The 17427-nt window shown below is 42.0% G+C and overlaps 1 protein-coding gene across 1 annotated transcript in view; it reads left to right on the plus strand.

Moving 5' to 3' along the window:
* The window catches only part of LOC136881827 (neurogenic protein big brain), a 342022-nt gene that overhangs the window by 43986 nt on the left and 280609 nt on the right, over positions 1–17427 (plus strand). Inside the window, exon 3 of the mRNA XM_068229338.1 lies at positions 5537–5597. Within this exon, the coding sequence (XP_068085439.1) occupies positions 5537–5597 (61 nt within the window). The remainder of the gene's footprint in view (positions 1–5536; positions 5598–17427) is intronic.

The following is a 17427-nucleotide window of genomic DNA, read 5'->3' on the forward strand; positions in this document are numbered from 1 at the left end:
TTGTTAACATATCACTACAAAAAGATCGTATTTCACATGAGATACATTATGAACTTTAACCATTTTTTCAGTTAAGTTTACATTAAAGATCCCCCTTTGGGTATGTGGGGGGCATAGACTGCATCCATGGTATCCCCTGCCTGTAGTAAGAGCAGATTAAAAGGGAGACTAAGGGCCAGGCTCTTCATTTTCATCTTTCATATTCATGGCCTTCGTAGCCCTTGTCCTTCTTTACCCGATACCTTCATTTTTGGAAGTATTGGACCTCTTACATTTGTTCCCCCTGATTAGTGTTAATAGAACATGGTTGTCCAAGCCCGCCTGGTAGCTATGGTCGTTAAGGACTGACACCGTGCTTAACCGGTCCGAGTTCCGTTGGTCGAAAAAACAAATATGGACGTCAGAATGTTGGTCGACAGGGGTAGGAGAGGTGGTGTACAGTTTCTAATCTCTAGATTGCGTACCATAATAATAATAATAATAATAATAATAATAGTAATAATAATAATGGCGTATGGCCTCCGGAGAGGCCTGGTGCAGGTCTTCTTCTAGTAGACGGCCTATTAGGCGACCTGCATGTCTGTGAAGATGAGGGCCCTGCCTAGGATGATTTCTAATTTTGAATACGCCACACACACACCCAGTCCCCGAGCCATGGGAATTAATCAGTTAAGGTTAAAATCCCCGATCCGGCCTGGGATCGAACCCGGGACCCTCTGAACCGAAGGCCAGTACGCTGACCATTCAGCTGACGAGTCGGACATTGCGTACCAAAAGCCTGGATTGAATTCTAAACCTCTCCGCAGTGTTCACATGGAGTAAGGGCATAAGATAATATTGATGGCCAATCGTCCGTTGGATGAAGACGTTAAGCCTTGAGCAGATCCCTTGGTACTATTCGATAGGAGTAGGCTATGTGCCGGCATGCGTTTCTCCCTCTCCCTACCTCACTTTCATCTCGCCACATCCAGACGCGCAGATACATGAAGTTGCGAGTAAATGACGTAAGACTGGAGAACATGGGGCTCAGTAAAATGTAGCTCAAAAGGTGAGAGAAATTACTGTTCTTCTCACACAGAGCATTCGATTGAATTAGATGCTGCTAAACAAAACAAAATATTCTAAAAAAGGCGAATTAAAAATGTCGACCGGAAATGAGTTCCAACAGAAATTAATCTCAACTCTTCTATAACAGTGTCTACTCAAAGCACCTTGCGAATTCAAAGGGTCCACATGTAACATCTAAACTTAACCAACATCTTTGCGATTGTGCGTTCTTATACTTGTAATTACCATTTTTCTGTGGTTGATTTCCTGCATTTGCTGAGTGGCTGTGCGTGTTAAATGCCCTACGGCTATGGAGCCAAGCTCAGAATTCGGGAGACGAGTGGGTTCGAACCCCACCCTGTGCTGTTCTGAGAATGGTTTTCTGTGGTTTCTCATTTTCACTACAGGGCAAATGCTGGTACAGTTCCTATTCGTACGCCACAGTCAATTCCTTCCACATCCTTTCCCAGTTTCTTCGATCATCCATTAGTTTCACCTCCCTTCTAATCGAGCGAAGGCTTTGAAAAAGAAGCAGAAATCCAGAAAGGAGTGTTGTCTTTACTCTTCATTGTTTGTATAGAACAGGCAATAAAGGAAATCAACGAGGAATTTGGAAAGGGAATCACAGTCGATGGAGAGGAAATCAAAACCCTGAGATTCGCTGATTATGTTGTTATTTTATCTGACTCTGCAGAAAATCTGGAGAAATTGCTGAATGATATAGACAGAGTCTTGGGGAAGAAGTACGTGATGAAAATAAAGTTCAAACCAAAAGCTAGCCGCAAAGGAGCCGGGAATTGGTCAGAGGAGCGCAGGAAAGAATTCAGCAATAAAATGAAGGAATACTGGGCCAACAGGAAGGCTCAAGAGGCCACTAAGAACACAATCCAGTACGCTAAAAGGGGCAGACGACGACAAAAACACAGCTAGAACACAACCACCGTGGTCCACAGATGGCCTAAACGCAAAGAAAAAAAAAAGTGCAGTCGAAGGAAGTCAGGTGATGCAGAAAATATGAGATTAGGAAATAAAGTAGATGAATATTGTTACTTGGGTAGTAAACTAACTAACGATGGCAGAAGTAAGAAGGACATAAAATGCAGGCTAGCATAAGCAAGGAAGAGCTTTCTTAATTTCCTCACCTCTAATATTGATATAGAAATTAAAAAGATCTTTTTGAAGACTTTCGTCTGGAGCGCGGCATTGTATATAAGTGAAACATAGACGATAACTAGCTCAGAAAGAAGAAGCTTTTGAAATGTGGTGTTACAGAAGAATGCTGAACGTGAGATGGGTAGATCGAACCACGAATGAAGAGATACTGAATCGAATTGGTGAGAGGACGATTTGGCTAAATTTGCCGAGAAGAAGAGATAGAATGATAGGACACAAGGCACCCAGGACTTGTTCAGATGGTTTATGAAGGAAGTGTAGGCGCTAAGAACGGTAGGGGTAGACCAAGGTATGAATATGTCAAGCAGATTATAGCAGATGTAGGATGTAGCAGTTACATAGAAACGAAAAGGTTTAGCACAGGATAGGGTAGCATAGAGAGCTACATCAAACTAGTCTATGGACTGATGACTCAAACAACAGCTCCTTAGTTGAGGTTTACGTCAGCAACAGTTGCCATATAATTTCACCTCTCCTCTTCCCCGAGCTCATTTCAAGAAACGGGCCTAAGCCCCCAGACCCGCAGGTCGCCCATGGAGAATAGAAAGATCTGCACCAGGAGAAGCGAACATGACCTCGGACACTCCCGGCATAAAAAGTCATACGCTAAACAAAACACTTCATATAAAAACAATAATCACCACCTCTCTCTTTTTTCGCGGATTAGAATGCGAAATCACGTGTACGTATTCCAAAGTAAATTAAGCTGTGAAGAGAACATTTTTGATCCTCTTCGAAATGTAATTTGCCGGTATTTTCGCACGGTATCTTTAGGATGAGTTATTGTAATGACCTTTTTCACTCCCCGTGATATATCTGATGCCCCATCATAGGTTTGAATGGCATTCATGGCCTCCTCTTTCATAGCAACAGGTCGTCCTAGTTCCGCATTGCTCAACATCCAAACTTTCTCTACGCACTACAGGTTATTCCATGCGTGACCCGCAACTCTCCTTGCCTCTTCTCTTCCCAGCTGACCCTGAGCAGAGTCGAGTTCCCACGGTCTCCCGCGCGCCCCCGCTTCGCTCATTCTGTCTCTCTCTGTCATTAAACAAGGGCATACGCTTATTGCCACTGCACTTCCATATCGCTCCAGCCTGCTCCATTCTGCTGGGCTGGGTAAGACCTCCGTAAGACGCTCCCGTTTGTTACGCTATCCCGGATAATACGCGCTTTTATTTTTTAGCAGACGAAGTAGGGGTCCTCATCCTACGAAAAACGTACAATTAAGCACATTTCCTCCATTGTGCCGAAAGTTGAAGGGATAAAGGGCCCGGAAAGGTTTCAAATTGCGAGTCTTTGATAGCTCTATCAAACTAATAAAACACATTTCGAAAATCATTTCTGGCATAAATGCAATTCCGCAGAAACTGCCTAAAATCGTCTCCTTCCTTGCGGCATCTGTCCAGGTGGATTCCAGGGGAGTTCCTCAAGGCAGTATTATTGGACCTTTATTTTTTCTTATATATATCAATGATAAGTGTAAAGAAGTGGAATCAGAGATAAGGCTTTTTGGGGATGATGCTATTCTGTATAGCGTAATAAATAAGTTATAAGGTAGTGAGCAACTGCAAAATGACCTTGATGATGTTGTGAGATGGACAGCAGGCAATGGTATGATGATAAACGGGGTTAAAAGTCAGGTTGTGAGTTTCACAAATAGGAAAAGTCCTCCCAGTTTTAATTACTGCGTTGATGGGGTGAAAGTTCCCTTTGGGGATCACTGTAAATACCTAGGTGTTAATATAAGGAAAGATCTCCATTGTGGTAATCACTTACATATGATTATAAATAAAGGGTACAGATCTCTGCACAAGGTTATGAGGGTATTTAGGGGTTGTAGTAAGGATGTAAAGGGGAGGGAATATAAGTCTCTGGTAAGACCTCAACTAGAGTATGGTTCCTGTGTATGGGACCCTCACCAGGATTACTTGATTCAAGAACTGGAAAAAATCCAAAGAAAAGCAGCTCGATTTGTTCTGGGTGATTTCCGACAAAAGAGTAGCGTTACAAAAATGTTGCAAAGTGTGGGCGGGAAGACTTGGGAGAAAGGAGACGAGCTGCTCGACTAAGTGGTATGTTCCGAGCTGTCAGTAGAGAGATGGAGTGGAATGACATTAGTAGACGAATAAGTTTGAGTGGCGTCTTTAAAAGTAGGAAAGATCACAACATCAAGATAAAGTTTTAATTCGAGAGGACAAATTGGGGCAAATATTCGTTTATAAGAAGGGGAGTTAGGGATTGGAATAAGTTACCAAGGGAGATGTTCAATAAATTTTCAATTTCTTTGCAATCATTTAAGAAAATGCTAGAAAAACAACGGATAGGGAATCTGCCACCTGGGCGACTGCCCTAAATGAGCCAGTGCATACCGGTGTCATTTCTGTCCGTTGGTGAGTTGATGTGGAACCCAATGGGACGCAATTTTCCTCATGTTAAGACATTTCGTCAGTATATGCCACACCGTTTGATGACTGAGACCAAACTCTATGGATAATCCCTGGACATTCCATCGGTGGTCTATGGAAACGAGACCTCTCACGATGTCAATCTGATCTTGAGGACTGCGGTTCAAATCCGCAGTCTCATTCCGACCCCGCACGAAATGCCTTTATCCTCACGCAACCGTCCCATACGGTAATGCATTCTTGCCACAGGGTTCACGTAATCCTCGGCAAAACTATAGTAATGGGGCCACTAGGTGGCGCACGCGAGTTTGACAGTCGTACTAGGAGCGCCGAGAGGAACGACAATGCTACCAACTGCTGCTTGGGGACCCTTTCTGTCCTACAGCTGTGTCTTCTTGTTGACAGCTGTATCGTGAAGTATTTCTTGCATTTTAAGTATTATTTCAGTACAGCAAAGGGAGTCTGGGAGTCTAAGTCCCCCGGTAGGAGGATTTGTGAAAAAGTGAGGTTATCGTGAAGTATTTTTTGCATTTTACAACTACTAAATGACATTTTTTCTTGCCGTGTGGACAGTATGCGCCGCGGCGATAGAAAAGAGCCTCTCGAAGGGAGTGTGGCCCCGAAGGAGCCACTGTTCTCATGACAGAGATTGGCCTGGATGTGCAAAAATATGTAAAAGCTAATAAATTACCTTTCTTCCTCCCGCCGTGAACCTTTTAAAATTCCCTGGCCGCTTCGTAATGTTTTTTCTTCTGCATTGGTTGGTAACAAAATCTCGACCTCATCCTAGGTGTCAATGACGTCATCCTGTTCCATACGTAAACCAGTCACAGTTATAAGCCATGGAGTATGGCGTCTAAAACAGTATTTGTATTATAAATTTGTTATAAAAGTAAATGTACTTCTAGGAATGGGTGGATTGGTCCCTGGCAAGCGTATCACACATCTCTCTTCCACGATCATTTTAAGGTGAGAATAGCAGCATTTAAAGTAATATTATATGTAGTAATCCTTGAAGCCCCCGTTACAATATATAGTTCTACCTAATCCTCGTTAACATTATATTGCATTTTTGCCACGGGCAACCTCGATTTATATCCACATACGCTGATCACGTTTTGAAAACATGCTTTAGAGCTGTGAAATCGACACTCTTCACTTCACCGCCACACATCGACAACACCTCTTTGCGCATGCCCTAGTCTGGAGTACGTTCTCACTACTCTGTTTACAGTCGGCATACTTTGAAACCTCGATATCGATCTGACGCTCCACCCACTTAGTTGAAGTATTTTTCTGTCTGTTTCTTCTTTGTCACTAAGGATTGTTTTCTCCACATTATCGTGAGGATTATTGTTGATATTTTATTCTCTAATGTAATTAGATTACTGTATTTATATTATGTGATATTCTTTGTGAGTGTGTCAACCCCAGTCATTTGAGGCAAATCTATATATTTAAAAAAAGTTATGAAGACTAAAGTCAGTCATTCCGGCCATTCTATCCGGTCGATTTCCTTCATTTTTTAAAATGAAAGCTATTCATGCACAGATTTGTCATCAGGTACTATAAATCACTTTACTTCCGCCTTCCTCAAATTATTTGATTTTTCAATTTTTTGTATCTTTGAAGCAATCATATCTTTGGTTCTAATTGAGGTACGCAGTTCGTTTTGGTCTAAAAGCACTCAGTGGATCATGCGCTTTCTTTTGAGGCAATAAGTACTTACATTGGTAGATTCTGAGAAAAGGTATGAGTACATTTGTCTCCATGACGAAGATCTTTCAAGGACTTTTTAACAGTTCGGCGCGTAGTGTTGTTCCAAGGAACGTTTAATTCAATTTCTTTGTGTGATGTATTTTCAAGTGTTTGGTTGACATAATATTACATTCTATTACCACAGCAGATCATGTGCTTTATTTCATTAACTCGAAACTTTGCAACTACATCCGTGAGGGTAGTAACGAACAACACCATACTTTGTATATTGCGGGTGGAGCCAGCGGGAAACTGCTAGTCATATAATAATAATAATAATAATAATAATAATAATAATAATAATAATAATAATAATAATAATAATAATAATAATAATAATAATAATATTTAACTGTGCTCTTGAAAATGTTGTCAGAGTTGAGAATAGCAGGTCTACCATGTCACCGTCTGGGACCAAAAATTAAGGCACTCTTCACACACACACACACACACACACGCGCGCGCGCGCGCGTCAGCTCTTGTACAGCATGGATCATAGCAGCATTATTGCCATGTGGCTTTTGTGTAGACGTTACCGAAAAAAACAAAAGGAATAGACTTCGTTGGGTTCATCCAATAAATGAAAAGAGGGACGAATCAGGTCTGTTTTACACGCTATTCGAAGATCTAAGAAATGATGGAAAAAAGGTCTTATTATTTTCGTACCGGGCGATTGGCCGTGCGCGTAGAGGCGCGCGACTGTGAGCTTGCATCCAGGAGATAGTAGGTTCGAATCCCACTATCGGCAGCCCTGAAGATGGTTTTCCGTGGTTTCCCATTTTCACACCAGGCAAATGCTGGGGCTGTACCTTAATTAAGGCCACGGCCGCTTCCTTCCAACTCCTAGGCCTTTCCTGTCCCATCGTCGCCATAAGACCTATCTGTGTCCGTGCGACGAAAAGCCCCTAGCAAAAAAAAAAAAATATTTTCGTATGTCCATTTCTGATACTGGTGCTGTCAAGTGGCAAATGCCAAAGGTTTAAGACTTTTTTCCTTGCTATTTGCTTTACGTCGCACCGACACAGATAGGTCTTATGGCGACGATGGGAGAGGAAAGGCCTAGGAATGGGAAGGAAGCGGCCGTGGCCTTAATTAAGGTACAGCCCCAGCATTTGCCTGGTGTGAAAATGGGAAACCACGGAAAACCATCTTCAGGGCTGCCGACAGTGGGATTCGAACCCACTATCTCCCGGATGCGACCTCACAGCTGCGCGTTCCTAACAGCACGGCCAACTCGCCCGGTAGGTTTAAGACCTAACAGTGTGTGTCCGTTTAAAATGCAATAATGAAAAGATGTTTCTGTAGTTAGGTCATCGCTTACAATAAAAGTTATTACCGAGCTCGATAGCTGCAGTCGCTTAAGTGCGGCCAGTATCCAGTATTCGGGAGATAATGGGTTCGAACCCCACTGTCGGCAGCCCTGAAGATGGTTTTCCGTGGTTTCCCATTTTCACACCAGGCAAATGCTGGGGCTGTACCTTAATTAAGGCCACGGCCGCTTCCTTCCAACTCCTAGGCCTTTCCTATCCCATCGTCGCCACAAGACCTATCTGTGTCGGTGCGACGTAAAGCAACTAGCAAAAAAAACCCAACAACAACAACAACAACTTTTGAAAAGTTACTTACCAAATTTTTTTTTTTTCCACTCAATTCTCCAAAATCTTCCTTCAGACTTTCACATACTTCTTTCCACCCCTTCCTTGTACCATCCCGATCTTTGTAGATATCACTTTACTTACTACACAGTACAGGTCTGACCTCCACCAATGATGTCAGTAGTTCTATATCGGTTTCGACGTCCTCCACGATTGATGGCCGGTGTGTGTGAAAACACTAGTACAATCACGTGCACCACTGTAGGTCTGCTACCGGCCGGCAACCGGAACCTCCAGTATGTCCGGCTGCTACCCGGCGCGTTACCGGGCACAGCATGTGTGAAAGCTATAATGCTTTTACATAATCCACTGCTTCGTCCGGCGTGAACCGGCCGATCAAAACCGGTGAAGGGTTGGGTATTGTCATGGACTGTCTAGCGTTTGCTAATGAAATTGCTCTAATTGCACAGATTACTATACTGAAAGAACAAGGAGCAAAAGGTAGGACTAAAAATTCTCGTATGAAGTTACCATTGATATGAATGAAATTGGAAGAGTAATTTAAGTACTTAGGTGAATGGATAGCTAAAAATGACAATGAAAATAAATCAGTAGCTTCATGAATTCAGAAAATGGAAATTGCTTTTCAACACCCAAAGTTTATAAGAGGAAGTTCTTGCCCTGGAACAGCAAAATTCGTCATTACTTAACAGTGATCAAACCTGAAATTATTTATGCTTGAGAAACGCTCCATTTACATTATTAAAAAAAATAAAGGAACAATTAGAGATTAAAGAAAGGAAAATCATGAGAAAAATCTTAGGACCAAGACTTAAAAATGGAATACTTTACTCCAAACTCAACTGGGATATATATTTTAAAATATCTAAACTTACTGCGACGAATTCAATGTATAAGCCATTTGGAAAGAATTAATAACAATAGATTTACTTATCAAAAAAGAGCCTCCGTGGCTCAGACGGCAGCGCGTCGGCCTTTCACCGCTGGATACCGTGGTTCAAATCCCGGTCATTCCATGTGAAATTTGTGCTGGGCAAAGCGGAAGCGGGACAGGTTTTTCTCCGGGTACTCCGGTTTTCCCTGTCATCTTTCATTCCAGCAACATTCTCCATTCTCATTTCATAACATCTATCAGTCATTAATAAATCACTTTGGGAGTGGCGACCCCATCGTACTAATAGCCTATATATTATTCATTAATTACATCCCTGACCCGGTTAATGGCTCAAAAACAGGTTGTAGGTTTTCATTTTTTCATTTACTTATCAAATACACATATTTTTGCAAATCAAACGTACGAGATCAAAATGGTATAAGCAAGTAGAGAGAGACCTCACTGAATTAGGATCACCAAATCCGCAGGGTAGGAATATAATTAGGAAACTTGTTCACGCAAGAGACGAGAAGAAACCAACACGACGTATCTGGCGGGAGGAACAGAAGTTACAACAATCGATAAAAATGAAGAACTATTGGGCGAGGAGGAAAGCTCAACATAATTATGCTAATTCCGCGTGGTGCAAAGTGACCCATTCGTGCATAATAATAATAATAATAATAATAATAATAATAATAATAATAATAATAATAATAATAATAAAATAACTATTGATATAAGAGTAAACAAAATGGAAAGGATGTTTCTATGACAAAAATATATACAATAAGAAAGCTCTATCCTGGAACTCGAAATTAAGACATTGTCAAACAGTGGCCTATCCGGAAATTTTATATGTAGCAGAAACCCTTAGGCCTAAACTTACAAGAAATGGGGATCTTGAAAAATTAGAAAAAGTTGAAAGGAGAATTTTGAGAAAAATACTCGGTCGGACCTATAAGGAACAACAATGCTGAATTTAGACTATGTTGTTATTATTTGCTTTACGTCGCGCCGACACAGATAGGTCTTATGGCGACGATGAGACAGGAAGGGGCTAGGAGTGGGAAGGAAGCGGCCGTGGCCTTAATTAAGGTACAGCCTCAGCATTTGCCTGGTGTGAAAATGGGAAACCACGGAAAACCATCTTCAGGGCTGCCGACAGTGGGGCTCGAACCCACGATCTCCCGAATACTGGATACTGGCCGCACTTAAGCGACTGCAGCTATCGAGCTCGGTGAATTTAGACTATGACCCAGCAGATAGCTATATTTAAAAGTGGAAAAACTGACAACTTTAATGGGGAAAGGAAGACACCAGTTTTTGGACACATTTATAGAATGAATAACAATAGACTTAACTAAACAAATCTTCAACCTATTGAACAGTTACAAATCCAAGCCAACATCGTTCATTGGAATTGAAAAGGATATGAAAAACGCTGGAATTAAAATAGATACGATAGAAAACAGAACACGTTTCACAGAAGTAACACGAAAGACAGGAATTCAGGAGAGAAAGAAATTAACAACTGGACTCATGAGGAAAAGGAACAACATTCTCAAAAAATGAAGGAAGTTTGGAAACGAAGAAAGTTAAATGCAAAGAAAAGTAATCAAAGTTTGTTTATCGTACCCTCAAAAGGATTATTCGAATAATAATAATAATAATAATAATAATAATAATAATAATAATAATAATAATAATAATAATAATAATAATAATAATAATAATAATAATAATAATAATAATCTTGATCATGATCCGGCAATGAGCTAAGTGATGTAGGAAAATAATTATTTCAAAATGTCCAGTCTCGTGGTATCCCTACTCCAATAAAGAGCAAGAACAGCCACCTCCTTTCCTCTGCTCCAGGGAAAAAGCAGCCATCGCGCACGCTTTCAAGACGAATCCCTCTGCCTCCTGCGATACCACCTGTCCCAGAACGTGTCTGTGGCACTTTCCTTGTCCTACACATCTGCAGCCACCCCCACTTTGGTTTATCTTCAAGGCAGCTGCCCTGTTCCAGGTGGCTCGGATAACATTGAACGATCTTATTTATTCTAAAATCCGCCGTGGCGTCTATGAATGTTTCTCTGTGTGTGTGCTAGAGCCAGATATATTTGAAGTGAATGATTGTTACTTTCTGGATATTGCTAATGTATCTTTCTTCAACTGAGATGTCCCAGATGGTTAAGATGATGTGGATTCGATCCTGTGTAAATTAGTAAGAACTGAAATTCTCGATTTAACGGACCAGCAAGGGGCTAAGGAACGGAAAATGCAGGTTACTTGGTGTATTTCTAAGTGTGCAAAATGTCACAAGATCTGAAATAAGATAATATGGTAAAGCAAAGCAAAGCAAAGTCACCTCCGTACAGGCCGTGAAGGCCCTTGGAGGGGTGGAAGGTAAAGGCTTCCACCATTGTTAACCTCGGCACGTGATGGGGTAGAGTGGTTAGCTCGACGCCCGGCCGCCTTTGCCCCCAGGAATTCAATCAATCAATCAATCAATCAATCAATCAATCAATCAATCAATCAATCAATCAATCAATCAATCAATCGCTACTGTTCTGCATTTAGGGCAGCCGCCCATGTGGCAGATTCCCTATCGGTTGTTTTCCTAACCTTTTCTTAAATGACTGCAAAGAAATTGGAAATTTATTGAACATCTCCTTTGGTAAGTTATTCTAAGCCCTATTTCGAAACAGAAGCATAAAATTAAAATTTGCAGTGTATGCAACAAAGAGAGGAGTAAACCGAGACAATTACATTAAAGTTTAAGTGCCTATACGCGCAACACATACACAACTTTAAATTTGGTGATGTGACACGCTGGGGTATTCATGATCTGAAGTGCGGCCTTGCTGTAACGTAATGCGCACGAGAAATGTATCTAAAAAACTAATTTTAGTTCTTGCCTGTACTTCACAGCCAAGAACAAAGTGCAGAAAGTTCTGCAAAACCTTCAGAAATTTATCTTGGTCAATAATGTGTGTCACACTACGATGATTACATATCCTTTCTTTCAGTAGGTTAATTAACCTGGTACTCATTTTTGGTGTAGGCTGAGTGAACCTCAGGCCATGTGCACCTCAGGAAGTGGAAACCTCGTTTCTTAAATTTCACTCGAAGCGAGTAAGTTTCACCCGAGCGACTTTCGCGAGGAAGTTTCGCTAGTGTAAACGCAGCTTTATGGCGACGATAGGATAGGAAAGAGCTTGGAGTGGGAAGGAAGTGGCCGTGGCCTTAATTAAGGAGTGCCTTGTTTAAAAATAGGAAACCACGGAAAACCCATCTTCAGGGCTGCCGACAGTGGGATTCGAACCCACAATCCCCCGAACGCAAGCTGGCAGCTACGTGTCCCAAATCACGTGGTCACTCGCTCTGTGAAGTGTGAATCAACTGAAAGGTGGAGGTTTCCATATTTCTCAACATATCTCAGAAATTGTTAGGGGTATATAATTGAACATTTTCTACCGTATTTAGAACATTTTCACTATCATACATGCGGAGTCTGAATATTCAGTCTCAAATACTTTTGCCAAGAATAACGTTTTAAAAGAGAGATTGTAAAAATAATGTAAAAAATACATTCATGTTGATGACCTTTTTCTAGTAATCTGCTTTAAATAAACCAAAACAACTTGTATTGTCTACTTAAGAGATCCTGAGTGAACTACGGAAAGAAATTTTTATCCTATTGTATTCAGAAGCAGAGATTTTTGTAACCGTTACTTCATTTTTTAGAGAAAGTTTCAGTGTTTTTCAAGTTGATCTCCATGAATTAATCAAGATATATGGATAAATTTACTCCCACAGCTTCAAGTGTACGTTGTCTAACAGGCTGCCAAATTTCAAGAAGATTGTGCTTACAGTTTTTCAGGAAAGAAGGTATATTTACAAAAATGAAACAACAATGTTTGTTTGCAATTCTCCTGTTAAAACTCGTACTATTTTTGACAAAACTGTTTGATATAGAATGTTCAGACTCCAGACTTAATGAAACCGTTCTAAATATTTTAGAAAGATTCCAGTTAAATATATTTTACTACACAATTAAAAAAAATGGGGGGAACATGTTTTTGAACGTATGCCATGCTCCACAAAACAATACCTCACACCCAGGTATATTACCAACTAAACCTTTATTCTTTACCGTTGAAGTATACAAAAGAGCATCGGTGGATTCGCGTTCATTTTCAGAACACAAACGGAAATGTTCAAATAGGGACAAAAACAAAGTTATAACAGTCATCCAGGGTGGATTTTTATCACAGTTGGAGAGCTTCAATATGGTGTATGTCCTCCTCGAGCATTTATTACAGCTTGGCACCTTCGTGACATGCTCCGTATAAGTCAGTAGTATAATAAGCGGGTTCGGCCGCCTCCTCCTCCTCCCGCCGCCTCCTCCGCCTCCGCCGCCGCCCGCGGGAAATTTGAATTTTGGCGGGAAATTTGAATTTTGGCGGGAGATTTGAATTTGTAAACAAAGCCACGTGCTTTTTGACAGCTGTCATCGCCAACAACGCAACGCTAACCTCACTGCTGCCATCTTGACGGGCCTAAACCTCACTAGTGCCAACTTAACCTCACTAGCGCGAGGTAAACAAAGCCACGTGTTTTTTGACAGCCACGTGCTTTTTGACAGACAACAACGCATCGCTAACCTCAGTACTGCCATCTTGACGGGCCTAAACCTCAGTAGTGCCAACTTAACCTCACTAGCGCGAGGTAAACAAAGCCACGTGCTTTTTGACAGCCACGTGCTTTTCAACAGATTTGTAAACAAAGCCACGTGCTTTTTGACAGACAACAACGCATCGCTAACCTCAGTACTGCCATCTTGACGGGCCTAAACCTTAGTGGTACCAACTTAACCTCACTAGCATGAGGTAAACAAAGCCACGTGTTTTTTGACAGCCACGTGCTTTTTTGACAGCTGTCATCCGCCATCTTTAAACCACAAAGCACTGTGCTGCCCTCTATATCGCAGTAGCCGCAAAATTCGTCACCTGTCATCAGCAGTGCTGCCATCTTGACTGGTCTAAACCTTAGTGCTACCAACTTAACCTAACTAGCGCGAGGTAAACAAAGCCACGTGCAGATGTCATCTGCTATCTTTAATCCAGAGAGCATCGTGCAGCCCTCTTTAGCTACTTACCTTTGAAATGTGGTACGTCACAGCTGTCATCCGCCATCTTGCATCGCAAACCTCAGTGCTGCACTCTATGTAGTGGCGGCAAATTCCACATGCTCTTGTTTGGAAACAAAGCCACGTGCAGCTGTCATCCGCCATCTTTAATCCATAGAGCACCGTGCTGCCCTCTTTAGCTACTTACCTTTGAAATGTGGTACGTCACAGCTGTCATCCGCCATCTTGCATCGCAAACCTCAGTGCTGCACTCTATGTAGTGGCGGTAAATTCCACGTGCTCTTGTTTGGAAACAAAGCCACGTGCAGCTGTCATCCGCCATCTTTAATCCAGAGAGCACCGTGCTGCCCTCTTTAGCTACTTACCTTTGAAATGTGGTACGTCACAGCTGTCATCCGCCATCTTGCATCGCAAACCTCAGTGCTGCCCGGTGGCGGCAAATTCCACGTGCTCTTGTTTGGAAACAAACCTATGCGCTTTTTTGTCAGCTATCATCCGCCATCTTTAATCTAGAGAGCACCGTGCTGTCCTCTATGTGGTGGTGGTAAATTCTACACGCTTTACAAACCCATGTGCTTTTCTGACAGCTGTCAACCGCCAGAGAGCACCGTGCTGCCCTCTTTATGCCGGTGGCAAATTCTACATGCTTTTTGACAGCTGTCACCCGCAAGAGAGCACCGTGCTGCCATCTTTAGCTAGATACCTGTGGTAGCGGTAAATTCCACGTGCTCTTGTTTAGTAAACAAAGCTACATGCTTTTTTGACAGCTGTCGTCCGCTATCTTTAATCAATAGAGCACTGTGCTGCGGGTAATTTCATCAGCTGTCATCCGCCATCTTTAATCTACACAACACCATGCTGCTCTCTGTAGTAGCGGGCAATTTGAAAAGTTCTGTTAGCTATCATCCGCCATCTTTAATCAAGAGAGCACCGTGCTGCCATCTATGTGGTGGCGGCAAATTCCACGTGCTCTTGTTTAGTAAACAAAGCCACGTGCAGCTGTCATCCGCCATCTTTGAGCACCGTGCTGCGGGCAATTTCGTCAGCTGTCATCCGCCATCTTTAATCTACAGAACACCGTGCTGCCCTCTGTAGTAGCGGGCAATTTGAAAAGTTCTGTTAGCTATCATCCGCCATCTTCGAGCACCATGCTGCCCTCTATGTGGTGGCGGCAAATTCCACGTGCTTTACAAACTCACGTGCTTTTTTGACAGCTACTATCCGCCCTGCTCTCTGTAGTAGCGGGTAATTTGAAAAGTTCTGTTAGCTGTCATCCGCCATCTTTGAGCACCGTGCTGCCCGGTGGCGGTAAATTCCACGTGCTTTACAAACTCACGCGCAGCTGTCATCCGCCATCTTACATCGCAAACCTCAGTGCTACACTCTTTAGTTGAAAAATGGTGGCGGATAATTTAAAAAAGAAAAATTCTACAGCGGCCATCTCTCGACGCTAATTGCACAAGATGGTGGCTATACATGACTCCTTAAAGGTGCTTATGCGAGATGATCGCTATACATAGACGCCCTTGGGATGCTTGCGCAAGATGGCGGTTATACATGGCTCCTTATGAGGGATGCTTGCGCGAGATGGTGGTTGCTCTTATGAGGCGGTTTAAGGATCCTTGGCTAGAGCCTCCCTAAGGATGCTTGCGCAAGATGGCGCATGCAAGATGGTGGCTATACATAGCTCCTTATGAGACAGCCAGTACAACATGTGATCAGAACATTGATTGATGTGTTCAGAACACAAAATAAGTAGAATCGAACACTGTACTCGATACAACATGTGATTAAAACATTGTTTGGTGTGTTCAGAACACTAATCGAACGCTGTACAACATGTTAGGGGATACCTTTGTTTAGATTGAAACATAACAAGACTAGAATTGAACACTGCACATTGATTGATGTGTTCAGAACACAAAATAAGTAGAATCGAACACTGTACTCGATACAACATGTGATTAAAACATTGTTTGGTGTGTTCAGAACACTAATCGAACGCTGTACAACATGTTAGGGGATACCTTTGTTTAGATTGAAACATAACAAGACTAGAATTGAACACTACACTCGATGTCGTTACATGTGTTCAGAACAATGATTGATGTGTTCAGATCACTAAACAAGTAGAATCGAACGCTGTACAACATGTTAGGGGATACCTTTGTTTAGATTGAAACATAACAAGACTAGAATCGAACACTGCACTCGATGTCGTTAACCTTAACATGTGATCCGATACAACATGTTAGGGGATACCTTTGTCCTAAGAACCGAACACTGTACAACATGTTAGGGGATACCTTTGTTTAGATTGAAACTAACAAGACTAGAATCGAACACTGCACTCGATGTCGTTACATGTGATCCGATACAACATGTTAGGGGATACCTTTGTTCTAAGAAAATTAGATTGAAACATAGCAAGCCTAGAATCGAACATTGTTTGATGTTTTCAGTACAACTTCAATGATTAACACACACACTGTGCACATATCGCATAGCTATCTCGCCTAGTATGAAAATCAAAAAACACACTGTGCACATATCGCATAGCTAACACTTCAAATGATTTGCTTAGTACGAAAAAAAAATCTATACCGCGTAGCTAACTCGTTCATCACACTGCTCAGACGCTTAGTAATTGTGAATACACTCATACGAAAATCAAGAAAGCACACTGCGTAGCCAACTCGCTCGGCTCACTCGCTTAGTAATTACAACACTGATACACACACGGATAAGAATGTTCCGAGATACTTACATGTTTTTTAAGGGGGGTGAAAGATCATAAATTATATGTACACATGTTGTCTCCTCCAAGTTGTAAGATGAAATAGACGCAGTACTGCGAGTTTCCGCTCTAGCTGGCGAACGGAAGTAGCATGATATCTCAGCAAAAAATAAAAATACGCGTGAGCTTGCAGGTCAGACACAATGATGGATACCGCGATTCAAATCCTAGCAACTTATGCCGTCGGGAAGGGTATCCGGCGAGCATCTAGCTGTAAATCCCCGATTCTCGACAGATTTTTAATCCCAGTTCTTTGACGTCAGGAAGGGCAACCGGTTGAAAACAATTATCGAACACGTATCGCGAAGGCAAGAGTGTGCAGCATTATGCATGTTTAGACTTGCAGATTACGAAAGAAACATAACAAGACTTGAGTCTTAAAACAAATTCTTGCGATTTAAAATCTTAGTCAGGAAGGGCATCCGGCAGTAAAACAATAGTTCGTGATTTAAAATCTAGCTGTATATCCCCCGATTCTCGATAGATTCTTAATCCGAGTTCTTTGACGTCAGGAAGGGCAACCGGTCGAAAACAATTATCGAACACGCATCGCGAAGGCAAGAGTGTGCAGGGATATGCTTGTTTAGACCTGCAGA

Source organism: Anabrus simplex, chromosome 10, assembly GCF_040414725.1.
Source record: "Anabrus simplex isolate iqAnaSimp1 chromosome 10, ASM4041472v1, whole genome shotgun sequence".
Taxonomy (NCBI): Eukaryota; Metazoa; Arthropoda; class Insecta; order Orthoptera; family Tettigoniidae; genus Anabrus; species Anabrus simplex.